The sequence below is a fragment of the Phalacrocorax aristotelis genome, chromosome 12 (genome assembly GCF_949628215.1).
Source record: "Phalacrocorax aristotelis chromosome 12, bGulAri2.1, whole genome shotgun sequence".
Classification (NCBI taxonomy): domain Eukaryota; kingdom Metazoa; phylum Chordata; class Aves; order Suliformes; family Phalacrocoracidae; genus Phalacrocorax; species Phalacrocorax aristotelis.
The window spans coordinates 5,834,397-5,860,843 of NC_134287.1; the positions used below are offsets into that span (position 1 = coordinate 5,834,397).

General features: G+C 36.4%; 1 protein-coding gene across 3 annotated transcripts; it reads right to left on the reverse strand.

Annotated features, from left to right (window-relative positions):
• Positions 1-872: 872 nt before the first annotated feature.
• LOC142063702 (uncharacterized) lies at positions 873-26,341 on the reverse strand. 3 transcript variants are annotated; one of them, XM_075107721.1, is made up of 14 exons: positions 26,191-26,270; positions 25,531-25,724; positions 25,247-25,323; positions 15,720-15,795; positions 12,733-12,917; positions 11,943-12,074; positions 10,958-11,081; positions 8,357-8,417; positions 8,207-8,253; positions 7,686-7,761; positions 6,697-6,798; positions 5,245-6,168; positions 4,347-4,457; positions 873-3,200 (listed from the first exon to the last, which is right to left on the reverse strand). In XM_075107721.1, the coding sequence occupies exons 6-14, from the start codon at positions 12,012-12,014 to the stop codon at positions 2,888-2,890; spliced, it is 1,830 nt and encodes a 609-aa protein (XP_074963822.1). In that variant the 5' UTR covers positions 12,015-12,074; positions 12,733-12,917; positions 15,720-15,795; positions 25,247-25,323; positions 25,531-25,724; positions 26,191-26,270; the 3' UTR covers positions 873-2,887. The 3 variants fall into 3 exon arrangements, with proteins under 3 accessions (XP_074963822.1, XP_074963821.1, XP_074963819.1); XM_075107720.1 differs by lacking the exon at positions 12,733-12,917 and having other exon boundaries at positions 26,191-26,256; XM_075107718.1 differs by lacking the exons at positions 12,733-12,917; positions 25,531-25,724 and having other exon boundaries at positions 26,191-26,341.
• Positions 26,342-26,447: the final 106 nt, after the last annotated feature.

The following is a 26,447-nucleotide window of genomic DNA, read 5'->3' on the forward strand; positions in this document are numbered from 1 at the left end:
AATTTTGTGCTGCCTCTGGACTTTCTGTATCCTTGTGTTTTCCTTCAACATTTCACACTCAGGGCAGTGGGAAACCAACACTGTCCATCCAAGTTTTGCTTTTTATTGCTCTGTGATAGAACAACAGCTATTTCTAGGTTTGCTGAGAACATACATGAGAGAGGCCAGCAAGACTTTACAACATTTTTGTAGAACTGTGAAATAAATAAGTGTTGGGCGTTTTTTTTGTGTGATTTTTTTAAATGAGTGCCACTATAATACAATATTCAGATAAAAAACAAGAAGCATTTTATTTAATTTCATTCTCTGCCATGTGGATCAATTAGTAATTGAATACTACGGATGTGAATATGTAGTGATGACTCAGCTGTGGAATTTGTGATAAATGTCAGTAACAGTTTGTAATGTATTATGTGGCCTTAACTCTGCCTAATTCCATTAGGAATAACAGAACGGAAAGCCTTATCCTAAATGCTAAAAAAATAATATATATATACAAACCCAACTTTGGCTATTTTCATATAGTCAACTCAAAGCCATTTGTGGAAACATCGTGTCTGTCAATTTTGCTTGAAAAGAGGAATCCAACATAGTTACAAAAGTGATGTTTATTTTGTCAGGTAACAGGGATTATACCACCTGACTGTATCTAAACCCTCAAAGGGCCCTGCAGGAACTGACCAAGGGCTGGTAACCGCTAGTGCTAGTCCTATCTCCTTATGTGCCACATTTCTCTTTGCACCGAGCTTTCCAGTGCACCAGCTTTTCAGCTGTCCAGGGAGTCCTCGCACCCCCAGTCTGAAGTAACAAAGGACCAACTGTAGGTTCACTTCAATCCTAAAAAACATAATTCAAACCCAAGAAGAAAAATATGAAGGGCAAATGTTTGTTCTTTATTCGCTTTATGAATACTGCATACATAGTATAAAAAAAACCAAACCCAAATACTTGTAATACCAGTCCCTAATTCTTAGCTCCCTGCTGGAGAATACCAGGAAGGGGCTTTTTATTGTTGTTTTTTTAAAGAATCTGGCAATGTAGTAGCCCAAGTTGCAGCTCTTCCTCACCTCCAAATAAAGAAGCCTAGATAAAGATTCTCAGCTTAACCCTCATTTAAATAAATAAATAAATAAAAGGCAATTGAAGGAAAAAATGCCTTCTTAACATTTAGTGCTCAGTTCCACAACCGGTTTATATATAAAGCGCGTCATTCCGGAGACCACATGAATGAGGTTCACAATCAGAAATTTAATGGGAAATACAATTGACTAGCTGCTGTGAAATGAGAAAGCTATTTACTTTGTACAATGAACACAGCCAAAGCTGTTCTACCAGTTGCAAAGGCAACGAAGCATTTGCAGTTTGAATTTATATCCACAGAATCCTTTGATTTTGGGAACTTTTTGCATGTTTTACAAAACAACAGGAGTTGCCAGATGTCCCACACTTAAAATCTAGTCTTTATTTAGTAGCAATAGAACCACGAATTCAGAAATCTGGGCTTTACGCTGCTAGTTAAAAGGCAAAAAAGCTCTGTGGGTTCTAGATATGAATGCCTTTTTTTTTTTTTTTTTTTTGCACTTTTCTAGTGTTCTAGTGTGTATGTACACCCTCTTGCTTTATGCTTTACAGCTATGCTGCTTTTGAGGCAGCTTCTTAACTGCATGACTTCAGTATCTAGCATTCATTTTAATTGTTTATTTTAATATCATGATGTGGTTTTATCCTTATTCACTGCGATGCCTTTCAAAAACGTTAATTTCTGAAAATGTATTAATGGAAAACATAATCTTTGGAATTCACCCAAGTCTTACGTTAATACTGTTTTCCATCCTATGAACTAATATTTGTTTAGCTGCAGTAGGAGATGTTGGTGCTACTGTGCATCTGCTGGCATGAATTCAGTTACCATTTATTGCACTACCTTCTTGAGACCCGCGGAAGTGGCAGTTCAGGGGAGACTGTCCAATGCATGACTCTCAAAAGTAACTTACCTAAAGTGGCTAATCTTCTGTTCTGATTATATTACTCTGCTGTGCTGTAAAAAGCAAATATATCGCTGACAAAGAGAGGCATAACTATATAGGCACCGGTGATCTTGGTCAGTTGAGACAGGTAAACTGATGGTACATGAGCTACCTCATTTGGATGTGTTGCTGAGAAAATTGTGGCATTTAGCTGCACTGGGCTACTCTGAAACATATATAACCTGTGGGATCAGGAAAAAATATACAATCAGGATGGGATATTCAGAGTACTGAAAAGCAAGTTTGACATTTGGAGTATTCAGACTCCATTTGCTTCTATGTTCTTAGCAATCTTGGAAATATTCTGCTATGAAAAAGAGTGCAACTAGATCAGTTCAGTTGATGGTACAGAAAATCTGGAATTAAACTGCAATGCTGCAGAGATTGTTAGCGATAATTCAAACTGCTATTTTCAAATTAAAAGATGAAGTGGACATAACTTTGCTTCGTTCATTTTATAGTATTTTTTCTATAATCTCAATGCTAATCTACCTGATAGTGCAGTATTTTGTTATGACTTTTGCATCTGGAAATTACATACATTTTAAAGAAATGTAAAACAAAAGACACAGCTACAATCATTCGGTTGTTTGTTTTAAGGTATAGGGTTCCAATTTCACTAAAGGAAGGGCTACTTTAATTCCATGTGTACTGAGACCTTGTCTCCAACTACACGTAACAAATACACCCTAATAAATTTAAAGACCCAAACATCAGTAGAAGCTAATCTTACAATAGAGACCAGTTCTCTACTACTGAAATTTGCATTTTCCTAATTTGTTAAAAAAAAAAAAATGGTCCACATAGAAAGTAAAATGGGTAAAAGTAAGTCTAAGCTGAGCAAACATTGTCCTTTTTATTCAGTTCCAGTTGTAGCGGTCTCTTGGAGGTAAATCATAATGTGCTCTCTCTTCCTCTTCAGGTCCATAATCTAATGGCAGACCATAATTGTAATCAACTGTTACAATGGGTAATCTTTTACTTTGTTCCATCTCTCTGGTAGTTTCACCTTGGAAAGGTTTTCTTTCATAGTCTATTGAACTATCTTCTTGGTGTACAGATGAAGATGGATGCATTGTTCGTGATGAATATGGTGAAAATCTGTTTTTTCCTCTATTAAATTCATCTGAGGGATGCATTCTCCTATTATCTTCAGGACAATTTGGTCGATTACTGTTAAGAAGAACAAATATGAACAATGAAAACCTTAGAAGTAAAAGGGTTGATTTATTGTTGGTGGCCACCATTAGAAACTAAAGCTGTGTAACCTTGAAAGAACAATTCAGACCCCCAGTCTTGTTTTTACTCCCTAAAATTAAAAACTTCTCTACTGCTCATTTATATTAACTTTTCAATCCTAGTGATTAAAATTACATCTCTTTATAGTAAGTAATTGTACTAGAAGATGTTTTGTCTCAAATGCTGTTTCTAATTAAAATTCCGTTTACTGAGGGTTTCTTTACCTAGGGGCCATTTTTGTTCCTAAGCCCACGGTTTCATTTTTGTGAATAATATGTAATAGTAGCTCTCTAGTACATAGTCTCAACAGACAATAACATACTTTGGATTTATATCTCCAAATATTTTAATTATTAATTCTTCTGCAATAGAAGAATCACTCTCCTACAACATACTTATGGAAGGATAAAAAAACGCATATACGATAGATATACTTTTTGATTTGGATTTTCTTTACTCTGAAGTACCTTACTTTATAAAATAAGTGGTGTATAAAGCCAACTCAGAACATCTTTGTAATTTTAAAATCTTCTCCCTCACCATAGATTAATTTAGACAAGAAAGGATCTCTAAAAGTATCTAGGGCCACCTGCTCAACGTAGGTCTAATTAGATGAGTTTGTGCATGGCCACGTCCAGCTGAGTTCCGAATATCTCCAAGGATGGGGATTTCACAGCTGCTCTGGGCAACCTGCTTCAGTGTCTGACCATCCCCCATAGTAAAATTCATTAGCTTGCTGTAGACAGCAGTTAAGAGTTAAATATAGCATCTGTGTTTTGCTTCTTTGCTTACTGACAATAGCTTTTCATATTGTGCAGTACATTAGCTTCAACTGTGCTTGTCATGTCAATGACTTATGTCAGGGATTCTCAAACCATTTCATAATCACACTCAAACTCAGCATAGATGGACCACAAATTAGTCACATTATTGGCTCAGTGTTCAGATTCAATGGTTTAAACTACAATATTAGTATCCATTTTTACACTGTGCAGTTAACCTTTTTTTTTTTAGTTGGTAAACTGGGGAAGTATCAGTATAAAGGAAGACAGAAAACAATGTATGGAATCTGATATTTACCTATAACTTCTATTAAAGTCATCACTATCAGACTCATAATCTCTGTGAAGTGAAGGAGATGAGGAGAAACGAGGTTCTGGTGCATTTTCATGGGAAGAAAAAGATCGACTTCTGCAAATAACCAGAAGATTTGCATGTTAGGAAGAGTACAAATGGTTGTAAGCTTTTGAAAAATGTGCATTTATAAAATGAGATAAAAATCTTTTTGCTTTTAATTGAAATTTACTTTAAAGTTTAATAAAAACTATCTCAATTTTATTAACACCTCAAAATGGTATGCTTCATTGTAATGATATCATATCCTCTGTTTCAGCTGTACAATGGGAGAGATTACCTTGAACTTTAGTAGCCCGACAAATATCTGAAATTAAAAATATTTTGAAATATTATGTCAGAATCCAATAGGTTTACTGGTAAGTGATATAAGTATTTAGGAGAATATGATGTAAGTTCAGAAACAAAGGGATTTCTAACATATTATTAACTCCTGAAATAAACAAATGCAAGTCAAACTTCCTTGTAGCATTACTGTTTTTCTCTGGCTGAGGGCATAAATAAAATTTCATATAATCTTCTGTCTTGAGGATTTCTTTTTAAATGTAAGTTTCTATACAAAACAAAGTGGGACAAAGTTTTGTTTCAAGCTGACTCTAAAAAGGTAAAGGAAACACAGAAGCTTAAATTTAAAGAAGCACAACCTTCTAATTTAGGAAACGTCGGCTTTCAAAGCTACCACACTCCAGCTTACAATCAAAGTGCCTTCCATAAGTCAAAATAAAAAGAGTTAATTAACTGATCATTTATATATGATTTTAAAAGGATGATTAATTGATTTAAAAGTGCCAAGGTTTACACTTTCATTCTCTAATTCTGGTCTTACAGCTCAAGGATGCTTTACCTGTCTGAACACCAGTCACGTGGCAAATCATTGTGACCTGGATGATCATGAAAAGGTCTTGGCCTTTGTCCATGCCCTTTATTAACATAATCAAAATCTTCTAACTGAGTCCGTTCCTGTAAGTCATCATAAGGCTGGTGGTCATGAAAAGGTCTACGCTTTTGTCCAGGACCTTTATTATCATAATCTTTTAGTTGCATCTCTGTTTGTAAGTCATTGTGAGGCTGGTGATCATTGAAAGGTCTCAACCTCTGCCCACGACCCCTATTAACAAATTCAAAATCTCCCAGTTGCATCTGTGGCTGTAAGTCGTCATGTGACTGATAGTCACTGAAAGATCTTGGTCTTTGGCCAGGACCTTTGCTGACACACTCTAACTCTTTCAACTGCATCTGAGTCTGAAATTCATCATGAGATTGGTGGTCATGGAATGGTCGTCGTTTCTGGCCACGGCCCCTCTGACCAAAATCATAATCCTTTGATGGCCTGTCTTCCTGCAAATCACTGTGAGATGGATGGTCAGGAAAAGATCTCTGCCTTTGTCCACGGCCTCTGTTAAATTCAATGTCCCTTGATTGTCTGTCTGCCTGTAAATCATCGTGAAACTGGTGTCCATGAAAAGGTCTCAACCTTTGTCCAGGTCCCTTGTTACTGAAGTCTAGGTCCTTCAGCTGCATGTCTTCTTGATAATCATCATAAAACTGGTGATCAGGAAAGGGTCTTCGCCTCTGTCCTGGTCCCCTATTGTAGTCCCAATTTCTCATCTGCATTGGTGCTCTTAAATCATCCTGAGTCTGATGGTCATGAAATGGTCTTCGTCTTTGTCCAGGTCCCTTATTAATGAAATCAAAATCTCTCAACTGTATCTGTCCTTGCAAATCATTGTGAGAGTGGTCATCATAAATTCTTAATCTTTTCCCAGACCTGTAAAGAAGTTTTGTAGAACTCAGAAGTATGTTCTACTGAAGACAAGTCATTAATGAAAACAAGTGTTTTTTTAACTAAGAATTGATAGGAAAGACATTGCAAATATATAGTTATCAAAGCTATTAAGAATCCAAACTGTAGTATTATAAAACTTCCAATGTCATAGTAGAAGCTATGACAAAACATTCAATTGTAATTCTATGCTTGTTAAACAGGCAAAACTAGTGATTCCAGATTAATTAAAAATAATTGCAGATTACTTTAGAAAAATAAGGACAGGCAAAATAAAACGCTACATTTTTCCAAGTGAGCTAATTACTTACAGACTTCTAATACCACACATTCCCTTTTCTTTCCCTTATCTTTCCACTCTTCTGTCAAATTCTGTAAATGTATTTTGCATGAGTAGGCTATACTCATAAAACCTCTTTTAAATTAGGGTCTCTATAGCATTTTAATAAGAAACATTTATCTTTCCCACGGTGTGGTTCTCTTGGCTTTTAATTCCATGTTCCAGCCTATTACCCCTGAAAATCCTCATTTGGGAACCGCTCTACAGGTCCTTCCATTGCATGTGGTGGGGGAATAATATCTTCATCTGAATCCCATACATCCATTCCAAGGTTACTAAGAAGAAACAAAAACATCTCACATAAGCTTCCTTTTTTAAAACTTATTAAAAATTTATAACTTAGCAAATTTTAATCTTGTAAATTTATGTGGGGAAGGGCTGCAGGGAAGGCAAAGAGAATACCTGAATTTCATGAGCTTGGAACAACATCGTAAAGAGTGTGAGACAAGCACCATACCTATTCAAAACTCTGACACAGGACTAACTCAATCATGCACAGACTATAAAACAATAATAGCAGTAAAACAAAGAGCATTCAATTAAACTACAAAGATGCAAATCAGCCAGGTATTATTTTAAAAACAATTTCCTGATACAAGATATCATTGGCACAAATAACTTAGGAAGATGTAAAGGTTAGCTATTCTTAGGTGAATACGACAAGCATAAAATTCTTACCACACCAGGGATACAACTGCTATGAACAGAGGAGTTGAGAACGATCTTCCTCTTTCCCATACTTTTTTCTTTCTAAAACTGTTGTACTTTTTTTTTTAAAAAAAATAAAGTATCTGGTTCTACCATGCCAACAATAGCAGGCAGATAATAAAGCTTATAAAGAAATCTTTGCAATGGCTCCTTTCAGCTTATAATGAGAGAATACAGACTCGATACACTTGTCATAGTATGATAAAACCACACCAATGTTCAATAGTAGTTGTCAGATTAAAAAAAAAAATCTTTTATACCATATAAATACAAAAGACGAATGAAGTACACTGCACTTCATGTTATTCATATCAGAAGTTTTACAATATGTGTGTAGTTGCATATTAAAGGTTTAAGATGGGGTTAATTTTGGCTTATGACTGAATTGAATTTTTCGAAATACCAGTAGACATACTGGAAAATCTTAGCCATACAACTAAAAGCTTCTGTTTACCTTCTCATTGGTTGTGTTCTGAGATCTGTAAGATACACAAGACCATCCATGCGGTGACCTCTAGCATCACCAAAAGCTAAATGAAAAGAAGATACAAGTCCAATGAAATGTGCTTAAACTGAGCAACAAAAATGTGAAAGGCAAGTTTCTGTTCACCATGAGATGCTGAATTTGAAACAATTCTAACTTGATATTAAATACTTCATCAAGCTGGCAATATTGCAGCACTTTTTTTAAACAGCTGAAACTAGCAGTGGTAGTAACCTATGACTGAAAAGCCTTCAGAGTAAAAGGAAAAACAAAAGATTTTAGACAGCTGAAACATATTCCTACTATGCTGTCAATGTGCTAATGCTCAAGCCTTGCCTGGAATAGAATCAACAATCAGAAAATCTTCTATAGAAGCCAGCATATGAAATGACTCTAAGAATACTAATATAGAATTGTAGTATTTGTGAATACAACTGTAGTAATTGTGAATTAAAACTCAACACGTGCCTTAGGTCAAACTGTATAAATACCTTGGATTGCTGCCTCTGGATCCCAGCCTTCCACATCTATAAGATATCTGAAGTAAAATATGATTAGATTATTGTCCCAAAAGGATTAGAGATTTATATAAGGACATTATCTTTTATGAACAATGATTTCTGTTTTTATACAACCCTTACCTACATATAAGGTAGCCAGTTCTATTAATTCCATTAGTACAATGAACGCCAATGAGTTTCTCTGTCAAAAAGGAAAATGCAGTCTTTAATAGTTCAGAAAGTGAAATCACTAAAAAAATTACTGCAAGAAAAAAAAAAAGCTGTACTTTTCTAGAAAAGTAATGATAAATAATGCTTGCTATTTACAAAATTATACTGTCACGCTTGTAAAAGAACAAACACATCCAGAGTTTGTCCTCTTCTTGCTGGATCTTTAGCAGAAGTTAGCTCACTACTTCCAAACCTGTGAAGGCTGAGATTAACTCTGCAAAACATAGGAAAAAAAAAAAAGAGGAATGATGACAGGTAAAGCAGCTGGCCTCAGCCAGAACCACAGTAACAGGAGAAAAAGAATAAAATATGGTTTTGAAAGTGAATCTAAATAAGCGAATGTAAAATTGAAGAATTTAACTTACAGATTCTTGTAAAACTTACAAAAAGGAGAAAATAAACATAATACCCCTAGTGTCTAGGAGTATGAAATACATTACTAGAAGAATTAATTTAACTGGACTAAAAATCTGGATTATTATGGGGATGAACCATAGAGATGAGGAATTTAGGCTCATGCATGGAGAAAAGAAGCACTCTAATGGGAACCAGTAATCTGTAAAGAAATCTTGTCTGTTTTGGAAAGATTATACCAATCAGCTAAAGGCTAAAAAGCAGAATAACTTACTATTATTAGGGTGTTTCAAGTGAGGCTATTTCCAATGGAAATAGGGAAACACTAACATGGTCATGCAAGGCACTGATAAAACCTCATCCAGACTATTCCCTACAATTCGAATTACCCATATTTAATGGAGAAAAAAAAATCAAGTTGAAATAAGTATTGAAACAGCTACTATGATGTTTACGAAAAGTTTATGAAACTTTTAAAAAAACTTTAAAAAAAAAGAAACTTTTAAAAAAAAGTTTATGAAAAGGGACCTTGGAAGCTTGTTATTATATTTAGTCTGTAAAACCAAATCTGAGATACTAAATATAATAACAAGCATGGAGAGCAACAATGCTTAAGGGCAAAGTTGGCATAAGCAAAAATGTATATTAACTGACTGAGAGTTCTAGGCTAGATTTTAGACAAAAAAATTTAATCATCAGAAGAACAAAGTGTGGCAGAGATGAAGTACTGGCAGAATGTCTTTGAAATGGGACTTTTAACAAATTTTTTAATGAGATAAAAATATAACTGCCACAGAATGGGACAGTCATATTGCCATATAAGTTTATTATACGTTGGTGTCCTAACACTTCAGACACTAAAAAACCCCAGCTTCTCAAAAATTGTACCTAAGAACAATCCTGAGAAATTTTAGGGGTAATCTAAAACAGAGGGCAAGTTACAATGAGTAAGTTAATGAAAAAATGAAAGTTCTCCCAACTCTCAAGTTACACAAACCCTGCCAAAATGGTCTTACTAGCTGGAACTGCAGGTCTCTATCCAGTAACAAATTAGGAACTGATTCTCTCAATTCTGAGAATCTGAAATAATTAGACTCAAATACAGACTATTCCATCTCACATGAAAAATCACTAGATCAAAACCAGAAGAAAAGTAGTAATTTCCAAGTAATTTCCCTAAGCCAAAAAATAATAAAGGAAGAACTTATACACTAACTTTCTGAGCAAGGAAAAAGACTTCTTATACCTTTTAATTTTCTCAGCACTTCTAATTAAGGCTCTTGTACCTGAGATTTAGGTCAGAGCTCTTTCACAGAGTTGACTGTCCACAGCAAAACCATGGTTATGCTCTACAGCAAAAACTGTATGCACCTGGGCAGTTAATATCTCTACATTCTCACAGAGATGCCAAAGTAACCACAAAAAGCATGAAAAAGCTTGAAAAAAATGGTCCTCCAATATTGGATAGACAAACAGTTAAAATCTGTCTACAAAGAACCACTAGCAAAACAAGTGAGAAGGTAAAAGCTGCAAACAGGCTGTGGCAGAATACACATAAATTTATTTCCACAAGAAGCGCCTCAGACTATCTCAGCAAGAACTGTACTATTGCATAAACACTAGAACAGCAGCAGATCCACACTGTGGAAACACTGTGTCTGTAATATGATTTTTAAGAATTGCTAGGATTTGAAGGCAATAATGGACTAATAAATCAAAAAACTTCTACGTCAGACTAAACAGACTTAAATTGCTCACACGTTTCAGTGCCTAGTGCCATCAGAGAAACCCTGTGCTATTTAGAACATCCATAAAGGGCTGACAGATACAACACTAAGCTGATGGTAGACAACTTTGGTCAGATAGATGAAAGCCTGTTGCAGTTGCTTTGACACATAATGCAAATGCAAATATACTGTTAGGAAGGGCATTTAAGTTAGTAGTTATCTTTGAAAAAGACATGATTTGAATGCTAAAAAGATATGTAGTACTTCAATAATGTATCTTATTGTGAAGGTTAAATGGAAATTGCTATAGAAAGTCTGAGATCCCTGGTGTCTTAAATATCTGTTGAAATTATTAAATGATACAGTTAGCACTGAAATAAATTTTTTTGGTTTTTTTTTTTTTTTTACAGCATAAGATGCTGATATTTACCATTTCCTGCATTTTCCCATAGGAATTTTCTGACCCATTTTTTGAACTGTAGGATAGTAGCATTATCAGGGACTTCAAGTCCAACAGTATAAAGTTTCTTATACTGCACGCTTTTAGGTAAATCCTAGCAAAAAGAAGAAAAAAATGGTAAAAATTATTGAAGTTTTGCATCAATGAAAAACCTTAAGCAGTATCTAACATAATGCCAGTGTAAAACAGTAGTTCAAATCCTGAATAGAAACAGAAAACAATCTTGACACAATTCTGTAGACTCTCAGAACCTGCCATTTACATTTCCGCTTTAAAGACCTGATCTAGAAGAACAGGTCCTACAGCAGACTTACTTATCCCTGCTAATAAGCCAGCACATTAATTAAAGAGACCAGATTCCTGTAATTCCATTCTAACCCATTTCACAGTTATGGGTCCTTCCCACCCCCAATCATAAATATAATCATATATTCACCCCCTTAATGCTTATAGCCCATCTATGCTCAGAGACTAACATTCAGTTATCACACTGGTATTTATTTTCCTTTTCAATAGGAGGTTGATTGACCATACTGGTAAAAAAATTGAAATTAATGAAGTACTTTTAAAATGTACAACTTCTCAGTGGATTTCACTACTAAATATCAGTAAAAAAGACCTTAGGAATAAATGAGAATGTCTTCAGGGCACAGATGGTAAGTCTTCTGTATCTTTTCTGTGGTGGCACTGAAGCCTGTATCCATTACTCTGAGTTACCATAATAAATTTACAAATTTATTATGTTACATATAAGTTGCAAAGAAGTTACAAATAAGCCACAAATGCAACTAGATGGGAAGAGTTATTTCCTCTGGGATAAAGCATTTAGTTTCTATTGGAGGCACAAAGTCTAGATGGCTTACGTGTCTATTCCAATTCAAGGTGAGCAAATGTGTAAACACTTCAAAACAAAGCTGGCAGTAACTAGTTTCTTTTGTTATTATGCTTATATTACCTTAACTTCATAGTATCGTGTGGTATATGTTAAATCAATAATTAATCCAAGCTCCACATTTAGGGCTTTCATTGCAGCAATTAAGTCTTTCGGTGTAAATTTCTGGGTTGGGGTAAGCCTCTGGTTAATTGCCTACAATGAAAATGGAAAAGATTGGCTTTCGTTTTAAGTTCTAATAACATGACATTTGTAATATTCAGCTGTTTTAATTAGGACTCGAAAACATCAGTATTCAAAAATGAATATTAACAGTATCAGAACCATATCCATGTATTATGTGGATAAAAAATGAAAAGGAACTGAAAGCAAGAATTTGTTGTGTATTCCTATTCAGATGAAAATGCATTAAAATGTGAGAATTTCCACTTGTACAATGTTAACAAACATTAACATAAGCACTAATTTGATAGGAACAAAAATCCTGCAAAATACAGCATGTATATACTGAATTTTAAGTAATAAACATCAGCAAAAAGTAAAACACCACAATCCCCTTTCCCCCAAACATACTTTGTCCTGCACAGTAACACAAACTTAACAGTGTATTTCACAGAAAACATTTGAAGTTGTGATACAAGAGTTCATTTCTTCTGAAGTTCTTTACTTTCTCCCCCCAAATGATGTGCAGACATTTTTATCCCTGCTTCATCTCTTGGCAGAGTGCACTTGCACGTCATTTAGCACTGGGAAATATTAAGTAAGACTAAAATATGGTGACTAAGAAAGCTGTGTGTTGGTAGGTAATGACTAATTTCATTTGACAGAAACAGTGGGAAAAATGTTTACTCACCCTATTGTAGCTGTGTTTTTTGAAATGTGTTCTTCACTCTAGGTATGAAAATCCCTCATATACGCAAGACTGGATTTTCTCTGAATAGTGCGCTTGTCCATTGTGAGAGCCTTTTGACACAGGCTCAGCCACAACCAGTAAAGACAGTGGCAAAAGATGCAGCAGCCTCAAACACCTTTCCGTTCCTTTGTCAACAAGAAATTCAAGCAGACTGGACTCAGAACTAATGGAAAGGAAGGCAGCCACAGACCACATACCTCTTAGAACCACAGCTATAGGGTAACTAACCATTCCTTCTTTTGACTGTATGGGTTATAATCTAAGATGCTAGCAAGCACTTATCTCGAGTCTGGAAACAGAGACAGGAAACCAAATAAAGAATAAACAGCAGGACAGTCTTATCGAAGCTGGTATGTGATTAGGAAGCTTGAGCTAAAAAGAGTAGGGTAGAGAGCACATAGAAGTATACAGTCCTATGTATTTCAAATACGGGTGGACTGCTGAAAAACCAGTGCAGTTGTTGAGGTTCAAGCAAAATGAAGAAAAGTCAGTTATCTTACTGCTATTCAGCAGTGACTTTTAGTAAAATCTGAAACCGAACTTACTAACTTTGAGGTGACAACAGGGAATCTGCAAAAGGTCTATGGTAGAATATTAGAGAATTTTTTGTTTTACTATGTGAAGTCGCACAAACTGAGGTGGAATACAATTTACAAAAATAAGATATTTCTAAACATATTGCTTGATTGAGTAAACAGTTAAGCATGTTATGAAAAACTATGTTTTAAAAGACTATCTGGAATTTTCTGAAAAAGTCCTGCTGACTATTCAGTAGTTTAGGTGTTTAAATGGGCTCTGAGAATGTGAAAAATCTGTACCAATTCCCACAATCCTTCTATGGCACGGGAAAGAACTTGCCCAGTCCTTACTATACTACAGTGTTACTGTTAGCATTACAATGATCTGAAAGGAAGGACAGAAAATCCTTCCAAGTAATCCCATGACCTTAAAGCCTTTACTAGCAGTACCTCATCTGCTAAAACGATAACCCTTGAGTCTTGAAATACTGAAAATATGCTTTCTCCCTTTGGTCGAAACCACCAATCATCAATCTCCTAATAGGTAGCAACAAAGGAAACTGTTGCCGTCTGTTCTACCAATGTAATAGGATTTCTGACAAGACTATGACCAATGAGGTCTTCAGCATTTCCATACAGATTTACCGAATCTCCACCTTCTTTGCAAAGACATCACTGTTTAGCCAGTTATGCATCTGATGTGTATTCTGCCACAAACTCCAAGAGCTTCAAGCACACAGTCTCTGGCAGACTTGTCATTTCTGTATCTCATATAGCTGAGACTGAACAAACTGAAGGGACAGAAAGGTTACAGATTTTGCTTTCTGGGGTACCAGACTTTATATCTGGCCAAGTTCAAAGACAGCTTCACAGAACAGAGATCTGTGCCCCAGTGAGATCAGCAGGACTCAAAGTGAGCAACACACTGAAGTCGAGTGCCTTCTTGTGATATATCACCCTGAGAATGCCTGCCCTTTTTATGATCTCTGGTGGAGCTCCTTCCAGACTATCACAGAAGCTACAGGGGAAGAGTAAAGTTAGCAATGAAGTATCTTCCTCTGAAATCTGCAGTGACAGGGACAGGGAAGTGGAAATACACACACTGAACGAATGCTGCCTAGAATAGTGCATCTATGCAAATAATTGGTGCTGCATCAAGTGGAATTACAGGAGCTGATGATGCAAAAAATCCTCTCTCAAATATCTCAGTAACAAAGAAGCTAATTATAAATCACCTAAATTTTATATTCGTGGCTAGATCTGTCCACTGGCTATCTTTGGTAGAAAGTCACATGGCTATTGTACTGTCCATCATTACCAAGGAGAACATGACCAACGTCAAGTATGAGATCCTTGGTGTCAAAGGAACCAAACCATCATACTAAAGCTGTAAAAGCAGCCACAGGAAGCAAACCATGCAAACATTCCACTTCAATCATTGCTGATAGAAGTGAACTGAATGTTGACTAAAAACATAATGGGCACTAATATACCCAAAGAAGCAATTTTTTTTAGATGAGTACTAGAGTGCAATCTGTAGACTACAGCTTAGACAGAATATTTACTCTTAACTGCTAAAGTCATGTCTAGCCACTGAACTTTAAGAGAGCTTAGAAACTTATTTCCTGGGTATCTGAAGCAAGGACTTGTAAGAGTTTATTTATACAGCACTTGTGTTAATTTATGCAGAAGGGCAAATTTGCCCTATTTGCCCTACGCCTCAATCCACCAAGGTACTGAAGAGTCTAAAAAAGACAGCCTCCATATTTTGGATTGTCACAAAAAATTAAAAGATCTGACTCAGTCTATTTAATAGATTAAGATGGCACTGCATGTTAGTAAGGGTCTAGAGGAAGTACTAACACAATAATAAGAGCAATCTATGAAGGCTTATTTTTTAAATCTACTGCATTTCTCCAGATCACTGAAACTATTTCCTTACGAAATTGGTAATCTCAATCAATAATTTTAAACGTACTGCAGTGGCTGGTATCCTTTAATGAGTGCTTGATTTCTGTAAAATTATGTTTTGCTTACATTGCGTAGGTTGTTATGCATATCATAAACCCTTCCATTTGATTTTCTTACAACAGTCATGAAATGATGTTAAATAAGATAATTAATTCAGGCCACTTAATACTGATCAAATGAATCATGCTGATTGGTTAGAGATTTTATGATTTTTAAAAGATAAATAAAAAGAGTAACATCAAATAAAAATTTTAAAAGAAAGAAAAAAATATAGAATATTATTTTTAAAAGCAACTAGTAGATGACTGGAAGGGCTAGATCTGAATAAATTATCTTTCTATAAAACTTCCCTGAAGTTTGCATGAATATTAATGCTATTCTTCATTACTTTTGCATTGTACCTAATAGGGCCAATCTATAGCTACTTTATATACATACCCCTTTTAAAGGTACTTTGAATGCAATAAATCTAGTTCCTGGTATAGGCTGTCCAACTGGTGTCAAGCTCCGCCATCTGTAATGAAACAAATATTTATTTTCAAATGACATCATTCAATAGAAAATACCCGCAGCTTCATCTGAAACTTCTTAAATAAAAATAATAAAAAAAGATATTTCCTCCCAGGGTTAAAACTTTGGTAAAACAAAGCACACAAAAATTATAATAGCAGTTATTTCAAATTATGCGAGTATCCAACAAATATCAGGCAAATCTGGTGCCATATTTCACACAATTTGAATACAGCAGGTCTTTCAAACTTTTCCAAGCAGAACGATACGATATTATCTTTTTTCCTATATGGGCCATGAAGCTACTAACATAATATATTAAGATTTAGATTCCCAAACAGCAGGATCCTAAAATACCTTGACCACATAAGCAAGAAATCATAACTGTTGTGCACAAGTTTGAAAAAATGACCAATTAAATCCTGATATATAAGGATTTTTTTTGAAAAATCCATCTTCCATGAGTAACCTGCCTGTTTCACCAAGAAACTAAGATTTTTTTAGAATAACAATAAAAATTTGTTATTATATATTTGAATAAAATTAATAGATTAGCAATATTTTGGGATAAAAGAAACAGGAAGTTGCCTAAAATATGCTGGAAGTATATTAACACAGTATTGCTAGAGCATTGTACAGAGTAGAAGCTTATTTAGCACACTACACAGCTTAAATAAAGACATTTTTATTGTTTGCAAATCTGAAGTCAGAAGCCATCATAAAATGAATCTTTATTCTCTGTAGAGCACTAACACAAAGAAAATACATCCTAGACATAATGTGTATGATTGCTCTTATCATACAGTAGAACTACGTCCCCAAATCTGCAATTATTCTATGAAGTGGTTTCAAGGTATTGTCAGGACATTTGAAAACAGTAATTTTCCTTCCTCCTTCTCCAACTTCCAAAAAATTTCTCCCCTCAAAACAGTCGGACAGCATTAAAAACAAGTAGCACCAATAAAAGCAAAGTAGACAGGTAAGGTTCAACAGGTAAAGAAGTATTTTTATATTATAGCTGGTGGAAATTTTAAACGTGTTTGATTCAGCTAAGTTGAGAAAAGTCGTCATATGCTTGCAGCAATCATTTAATTGAGACTGAAACGCAAAGGTTACTTTTATTAAAAATATAAAGCTTCTAGATTTTGCAAACATGTTTACTTTGTGCTACGCTGCTTTTTCAAAGAAACATTCATGACTTCACTTTCTCTTGGTACTTTGGAAAATACAGAAAATATTCAATCACACCAAAACTTAGCAAAAACCACTTACTAATATGGAGATTTGTTACAACACTCAAAATACCAGTAGTTCCACAACCACAAAGAACTGGCATTCACAAATTCTGCGTCATCCTGAAAAAAACACTTGATGTGTCACATTTCAGAGATTTCAGGTTTTTTAAAAAGTATGAAAAGCTTTATCTAAAAACTAGTTAGAGCAGATCAATTTTACCTTCAAAGAGGCAACTTAGTATATTTAGAACTTTTATTTCTTCTCCCTATGTGAGGACAGATTATCTCTATGACCTCAGAAGATACAGCTGGATGACTTAAAGCTACATGGCCCTTTTGCATTTTCAGCTTGTACCTCAGCTATTAAAATACAAAACATTTTAATAAGATTCTTTAATACTGGTGCCCATGCACTTAGCAATTTTCTGAATTGATGGTTAAATTAATCTCTCCCTTTAAAGGGAGCATCCAACAGCTTCTAGATTCTTTTCTGACTTCCATAAAACCACATCATTTATAAAATAAACTGAATACTCTATTTTAAAATATTCTAACCACTGAGTATTTTGCTCTGCTCACAATTCCCATATAGGGCCATAAATAACCCTAGATGTTGGCTGGCAAAACTCTCAATGAGATGCCATAATCATACTTGCTATAGTATATAAATAATAACATTACCATTCATAGGTGTTTGGAAGTAACAAAGGAAACACTTATAGCATGGTGACCAGAAACATAATTAATACTAACAAATCACGTAACAATCTCCTACATCAATGTCTTCAGTGCTAACTTATCTTTTTTATCTTCATCATGAGCTAAAGAACAGATTAAGGGTCACAATGTAGACATACTGATACTTAGTTTAATAGAAAACAAATTAAGTAACAAGAGTAGTAATAACTCATCATTAGAAAGGCTGTTGCAAACAGCTGTCACGTAGAAGACAGACACAAGGTGAGAAGGTATAAGGGCAAGCTAGACATTAAATCACTGAGAGATGTTTGCAGTAAAACCTTTCACTAAATTCTAAATTATTGTAGGAACTCTGTACCTCATAATTGCAATGATGCAACAAAAGGTCTCCTACTTCATATATTCCCTTAGCTTAGGACAGTGGCATACAGGGAAAAAAAGAGCACACAATCACCATAGTTTGAAAGCACTGCTCAAAAAATTACATATTGTGTATTATAGAAGAAATGTGTTCTGACTTGAGAAGTAAATTTTCAAGCTTGTGAACATTGAACTCTGGTAGTCCTGCACCAGTTGTAAAATACAGAAACAAAAACCTGACACTACGTTCCATTTATCCTAGTTTAAGATAGGTAAATTGTATATGAATCAGTTAAGATCATAAACAGTGTAAATGGACTGAAAATATTACTGAAGCTAACAAAACTCACAACATAATGAAGTACCTCAGTTGCAAGAAGCGCTGTTAAAAAAATGAAACAAAATATACAGAAAAACTGTGACATCTGCTCTGTGCATAGTTTAATTTTATCTCATTCACTTCATCTTAGAAAGGTACTAAATGCTGTGAACCATATTTAGATGTATATTTAATCTGAAAAAAACGTTAAAATTAATGATAAAGTTCGGTTTAATACCAGCTCCTGCTTCTTGCTAATTTTAATAACTCTGGAAATTACACATCTTTCTTTAAAACAAGGAAATACTCTTCCTGCTTTTGCTCTTAAACTTCCAAACAGAATTAGAAAATGGGCTGTACCTGGAGATACAGAAACTAGTGCCACAAATGCTGTCATAGAAATAAAACAATCAAGAATACCATATTTTTTCCTCAACCTAGTTTAATTACTCTTTGGTGTTACCTCTACCAACAAAATGTACAAAATGCCTTACAACAAGTAGGATTTATTCTGAGAGCCAGCCACATTCACATAGACATGTTTAGAAACATCTTGAAGGAGGGCAGAAGTAAAAAAATCCCAACTACAAAATACCAATTACCTTGCGGTAAATTAGAAATGCAAATCTTTTTTAACATGCCTTCTCTTGGAAAACTGTGAGTGGAAATCTACCATGATTATCAAAAATATGAGCAATTATGAGCCAGTAAGAAATGGTAAAAAAAATACTTAAAAATCTTATTTTCTTTAATGCGCAATGTAACAAAGACTCTGTAAAAATTCGGAACTACTTTTTTCAGATTAAGGGATTGACAGAACAATGCACCAAGATTACACAGTTTGTTTTCAGACCTTAATAAACTTGGGGTTTTATTCTCCTGTTTTTAAAGCTGTTTAAATCCCCCCAGAAAAAAATAATCTGCAAAATCAGCAAGAAACTCAAAAGCTGCTGACAGTTCTACAGTAGGAAATGAGCAGAAGGCACTCTTCATCAGAAAATATAAAGGGTATTTGTTCCATGTACCTTTTTAGACAGAATTTTAAAGACATATTTCAGCATACTGCTGCAGAACTAAAAATTATCTCAAATTAAGAACAGCAGATTGAAATGAAGCACTTAAGAGAGAACAGTCCTTAAATAAAAAGTGACATATTGCACACACAATACATTTTCAGTTACAGCTTTATTTTTCTAAGTTTTCAAACAGGTGAACAATCCATGGACTACAGGCAGAATCAAGACTGAAAGTGAACAAAACATATAAATTAACCAATTATTTAACTATTTAGTTTTTGCAGCTCCCACTTTCCTATCATGTTTTGTCTTCATCACTCCCCAACTACCACCAATTACCGTAAAACAAAGGCAGAGTTTTGCCTGCCATTCTAAACAAAAGAATCACTTCTTGGTTGAGAAGAAATGTTAAAGTCAAACTAAAAAAAAATCTTTCTTCTTTCGTTCTGAAGTTTCTGTGATGTTTGAATGGCGTCCAGTTAAATAAATAGATACAAATATTATTGATACTACAGACTCCAGTCAGCTAACCTGTTAGAGGTTTTTATGTCTGGTTTACATGAAAATATTTTACTCTGCTTATCCATTTTAATTTACATTAAAAGCAAGCATGTTTTATTGTCTTTTTCTTTAATCTAAAAATTTCAGAGATATTCAGTAAATCAATAGAAAACAAACTATCTTCATGCATTCTAGTAAAAATTTACAAGATATGTGATCTAGATTAACCTAAGAATCTAACAGCAATATGCTTTGTAACAGCCCCAACCAGTGAAATGGCCTCTGTTCGATGACAAAAGAAAGAAACCCAAGCAGCAACAAACTTAAAAAAACACTTTTAAAAAACAATCAGCTCCAAGACCTATCAACAGGGGACCATCAACAGGGCCTGCATAGCAGCCTCCAGCTTCAAGCAAGGTAAGAGTAGACATTATAAAAATGCCCATGACAAAGACAAGCTTAGAGTAAGTTTGAGTAAGGCAAAATTTAGTATTCATCCCGAAGCCTCTTTAGTTAAGCTCAAAGGAATGTGGAATACCAAGATAACAATCCAAGCAAAGAACACTATAACAACTATATTTTGCATAAGTCTTGCTATTAGAAAACAAAAAATGTGATAGCAAAGATGTTTATCTAAGCTTTTAAACATACAAAACTACATATCAATTAACTGCAAAACACAGCACATTGTTAGTATCAGTAAAATCTGAAATTATTCAACACAATTTTGAAATCTAATTAAGAAAACCTTATTAATTTGATGAATGTAATTTGTAGCTGTTAAAGTAAATCTTACTGTGCATCATTTCTAAAACTTAACAAGTTATACTGGAAATTATAACTACTAAATCCCCTTAACAGAAATGTTAAACTAAAATATGACAAAACTGTATGCTTCACACCTGGCTCTACTAAAATTTTAACTGAAGCAGCTAAAATATGCAGCTGTAGGTAATTCATACTCAATCATTTAAACAGATGGATACCTTACTACTTTTTTCCTTCTGTGATTTTTTTAAAAGAAAAATATTATGTTTCATATAAAGATACTCTATATGTTTTTAATGGCAAGCTAGACAAGAAAGCTACTAAATTTTCAGGTACAATACGATGGAAACACTGAATTGGAAATTATTTTAAGTTTCATCTCTTTAGTTTGTTACATCTCAGTGACAGAGTTATATCAAAATATAGAGCACAGCAAACTGTCAACAGATACCCTACAAGTTCTTTACGGCAAAATAGAACTCACTGGTCTTTTCTGAAGCCTAAACCCACTTTAGATCGCCTATGAAACTGATGTTTACATTAGCATATGTTAAAAAAAAAATCTATATGGTAATGCCTCTACAGAGTAATTATGGTATTTTTGACATTGAAAAACCCTAAAGTATAAGAGGAAGTAAACTCTCTTATCTTACGTTTCTATGTGCAACATTCAGTTTAGCAATAATGTGTTCCAGTATTCCAGAGTAAGAGAAACTAGTATTGAATTTAAGGCATCAATTCAGAATGATTTTCATCTAACAGTTAAAAATCAGCGCTAGTAAAGCAGTGTAAATAGGTATACATTACTCAAAAGGTACAGTGGATGGAGAACTATGCTCAGAGAGCAGTACCTGAAGCTATGATTAGCAATTCAAGGGTTTCTATAATTCTGGAGCCCCTCATGAACATCTATGATTATGAAGCAGTTGTAAGTATAGAACTTACCTGGGAATTCCAAAACACTCAGAAAGGATAATTATTGTAACTATAGAGAAACTCAAGTCTGAAATACTGTCAGCTGTAGCAAGATCATTTAGAATATACTACCTGTAACAACTTCTCCCTTTTTTTGGCTACTGGTACTACATGATATACACACACCTTTATTTTCCAAGTGGCTTACGTACCTCTATGGACACCAGATTCAATACTATTCTGTTGAAGAAAAGATAGCCCTACAAAGACCACGACAGACTGTCAAGACAGAACACATACTGAACAGGCCCAAAGTGGAAGGGAGGGAATATAGCCCTTAACCGACTGTTACTGGACAGATTTCTCACTTTGCTTTTCTTCAACCCCTACAAGTGGGATACAAATAAGTCATAGCTTGTAAAAAAAGTAGTGTGGATGTAAAGCATGGGAGAAAAGTTTCCTTATCATGTCATTAAGTAATCGCATAGCTTTGTAGTTGCTGTGGTGTACTGTAACACAAAATATGGGCCTTCAAGTCTTATAGCAATCGTATCATTACTCAGGTATTATAAGAAGTAATTTCTCTCTGTTCCACATTTTAAAATGCAAACGTTCTATGCCTGATGATATGACACACTTTTACTTTACAAATAAACTCCCACCTTAAGGCAACCCTTCTCTCCCATCCACCCTTAAACATGCACAATCAGTTATGCCATAGACTTCAATATTCCTGTCTAAATGAAAATGCTGATGTTTTTAAGTCTGCACAGAATCAATTCAGTTAAACAAGTATGTTTATGGTACATAAGCAGAAACAATTCGGCTTTGTCTTTATAATAAAAAGATCATGCTCGTGGTATATTTTCATACCATTTAAGGGAAACATACAAGAAGGTGACATTTCTGCAGACGGTTTTTGGAACTGAGCCTGAGTTTATGAAATTATACCCACAGTAGGATCTTGGATGATGATGCACAAACATGTATAAATATGTAGAAATATCATAGTATTTTATGGCTGTTTGTTATGTAACTTGAAGTCCTTTTACTAGCTGGTTCTCCACTAACGTATTGCAGTATACAACTACTGAAGGACGACAGCATTTCAGACACTGTGAAGAAGCAGAACTTGACTACACGGTGGAAACTGCGGTGCAAGAGGTCACCTGAATCCCTCTCTTACACTAAGGTCTTGCTTCATTACAAAATCACTTCTCCAGCACTACTTTCTAGGATTGAGACTGCAATGGACACTGTACACCTTAGCTCTGCTCCATGACATTACTGTGAAAAGGGAGAAACGCTTTTTGCTGTGAAGGAATACAGGAAGTCTTGTCTTAGTTCCAGTCCACCTCCTCCTCCCACTGTTGGAGCAAAGACTGCAAATAGCATCAGATCAAACATTCAGGGTCTGAGTGACAGGGACACAAGAACAAGAGTGAGCCAAGAAGAACAAGGTACAAGACCAGCAGTGCAGATTCAGTGGCAACACTGGCAATTAATACCACTTTAACATTACTTTAGGTGCTGAGTACACTCAAAGTGCTGATATCTAGCAAGGCTGCACAGTGCTATGTCACAATCCTTATATAAAGGCAACTTCAGTTATACTGCAGACACGGTATTGCAGAAGGTGATAGCAATTAGCTGACCAGTTTAAAAAAATTCACCATTTGTTGTTTAGTTGCACTACTTGTAGCTACTTACAACTGAACTGAAACCTCAAGTTTATTGTGTTGCTTTAATCAGCAAAATGGAATTTGGATTAAAACTGTTAAGAACGGTATAAAGAGTTGAGACAGTAATGGAAAGACAATCTTAAATATCTGTATGTAGTGTGACTTTCTTTTATCTACTACAGTGCTTCTCTTGTAGCATAATTAAAAACAAAACAGTTACTGTTAGATTTATTGCTATTACAATGCTGTGATAGGATTGAGGTTGTACTTCCGTAGTACACTACCATCTGGACTGATCCTTATGCTACAGTATTCCACAGCCTCACTTCTGGCAATAAGCATTTCTGGGGCCTGTAAATTGCATGTGCAGGATCACCTAGGCAAAAATTAGATTTCCTTAAGTCCTCTTCCAGGGTTCACTGCCTTTTTTTTTTCCTGGTGTACTAAACTAATTCATAGCAAAGAACTAGAACGTGCTGTGTTAGCACAAGGATGACATCAATATACTGCTGCACAAGACTTGGAGACTGACAATTCCTTGAACTCCTTTACTGCCAAAAGGCCAGTACTGTGGATATCTACCCTGATTTGTTAATAGTATCAAGAAGTATCTAGAAAAGCTGGAAGTACTTCAGAATCAAGAACAGCCTCAGATGGTAACGCTAACTTTGTAACCAGTTACTTCACAGTAGATGTTTCTCTCCTTGAAGGAGACAGGTATTACTTTCCAGTCATAGAAGCCAAAAGTATGTTCCACTGCTTCTTCCATACTTAAGAGAAGAAATGCATGTAGCCTGAAAGCTGCTCCAGCTCAAATGCAAGGGGCAAAAAGAAGTGAGAAATGAGCACCCAATTTTCAAAGTTTAAGTAGTGGAGGAGGAGGACAGTTATTCTTTCAGGCCTTCTGCATTACTACTTGCAAACCTAACTCACTTTAGCTCAGTTTTGCCCAACTTTTAACTGAAATTTCATAACAACTTTCAGACATGCTTAAGTACCTTAAATTTTATCCTAATTTTAATTGCTGAGTTTGTCGGCTATGAAAAAAATTCAAAGTTTCTTTAAGTTATTTTTAAAATTGTGTTTATCTTTTCTTTCTATATTGCTTTTAGGCCAACATATTTTGCAAGAAATAATGTTTTTTGTATTTTATTGCTCCTCCTAAAAATTTTATTAATAAACTTAACACTTCCCCTGAAACCAGGATAATGTCAACCTTTCCTCAAATAATGTACAAACTGCAAGTTATTGTCCCATTACAGCATGCCTGTGTATCTCAGCACACCCTCCTATCCAAGAAGTTTGTACAGATGTCAGCAGCAGCAACAGATCAGCTAAACTCCTAAACTGGCACTTCCTTTTCATTCCACCCCCCAGTTGATCTGGAGAATAGAACTATATCTATTTTAAATAAGATCACTCTGTGGTCTTCATATGCACTCCCAATCAAGTAATTAAAAAGCCTATACAGTGCATTTGGTTTTTTCATTATTATTATTTTTGCCAATTAATAATTTTTGTTGTCCTCTTGTTAAAAACAAAAATGCAGGATGTTTCTGGACCTAAAGCTGTGAAAATATTCCTTGATCACATACATGCAACCACCTGCTCCCATCTTATCAGCTCTTCCCCCACTCCTGGTAGCAAATATCTGAGTAGTCAGAAGGAGGGACTACTCTCCCATTTCCCCAGTAAGTATACAGCTGGGGCTAAGAAGGGTAGGGAGAAGGGGCTGTGTTTGGCTGATGAAGGAGAAGTGTTCACAGACAGGCTGGAGCATTATACTCACCTGGGGGGTGAAGGGCTGGATTGTTCCTGTCTTGGAGAAGATACCTACCTTACCTGGCTGTAGGTGGTGAAGATGCTTGTGGCAAGAAAGCGCCTGGGGCAGTCAGCGCCCCTTCTCTGGGGGCAGGACTGTGCCTGCTCCTGCCTTTTTCTTAGTGTGAGGGATACTTACCCATCGGGGATAGTATTCTTCTTTACCATGCTGAAAGCAGGAGCAGGCAGAGCAGGAGACAGCGGTGAAAGTGGGCACTGCAGCAAAGGAGAGAGAACCGCGCAGTTAACACGGTGCTAGTCTCTTTCTCCATCAGTGGGCCTTTTCACAGGGCTGATTCTCAAGTAAAATAAACCAAGCAGTCAGCTGGGGCTTGAAGCCATCCTGAACAAGTTCTGCAGCTTGCAAGCTAGCCTATTTTCTCCACTACTACAGTATGACAAGAGGGAAAGGCAACAACTCACCTCTCCTCTCCAGGAGATCAAAAGAAACAGAGAGGAGAGGCAGCAGGTTTCTCTCTAACTCTAGCAGCAGCGCTGCAGGGATGAAGATCTTCCTGGCAGTCCCTTCCGTCCCTCTCCCGCGGCTCGGAGCGGTCCGTCCTGCCCTTACGCTCCCTCAGCTAGAGCTCGTCTCAACGAGAATAAACTCCAGGCAGCTGCAAGAGGCGAGGCCGGCACCTCAGCAGGGAAGGACCATCACCGGCCCCACTCTAACCCAGACGGGTCTGATCCCACTAGATGCTGGGCACAGTCAGCGCCCGCCCACCTCAGCGGGACCGGGGCGGGGAGGAGAGGGGCGAGGGGAGCTGCCCCCCTCCGCGGAGGGCCCATGTCCGCCGCTCCGGAGGAGACGCTTGAGGCTAGCGTGAGGCTGCAGCCGCATGTCTCCGGGGAGGCAGGGAACCCCGGGCTCGACCGCCTCCGAGGCCGGCTCGGGGCGCTCTCTCAGCGGCTGAGCTCGGGGGAGGAAAAAAAAGAGACAGGGGCGGGGTGGGGGGGGGGTGTCGCGGCCCAACTGCGGGGGGGACGGGCTGTCGGAGAGGGGGTGGGCTGCAGCAGAGGCCGGTGACGGGGAAAGGCGCCGGCGGGGCGGAGAGGAGCGGGGCTGCGAACGGCCCGTACCCTGACAGGATTTCCCTTGCGGAGGAAGGTTGTTGCAAGACAGAACGTTCCCGAACGGATCTGCACTGCGCCTGCGCGACGGCCGGCTCGGGGAGGGCGGGGGACTGCGCCTGCTCCCCTGGAGCCGGGCCGCCGAGAGCACATGCGCGGCGGCAGCTGGAGCCGTACTGAAGCGCGCCGCGAGCTACCGGCCAATGGCGGCGGACTCTGCGCATGCGCGGTATGCCCGTGGGTAAAGGGGGCGGGCCTCGAGGCGC

What these genes read in the sequence shown, in the direction of transcription:
- LOC142063702 (XM_075107718.1), bottom strand. Translation starts at nt 26,334, where the DNA reads ATGTGCTCTCGGCGGCCCGGCTCCAGGGGAGCAGGCGCAGTCCCCCGC. An exon ending in CACGATACTATGAAGTTAAG is followed by an intron (nt 11,082 to 11,942) that starts GTAATATAAGCA and finishes TCTTTTTGCTAG; the next exon opens with GATTTACCTAAAAGCGTGCA. An exon ending in ACTGGCTACCTTATATGTAG is followed by an intron (nt 8,254 to 8,356) that starts GTAAGGGTTGTA and finishes ATTTTACTTCAG; the next exon opens with ATATCTTATAGATGTGGAAG.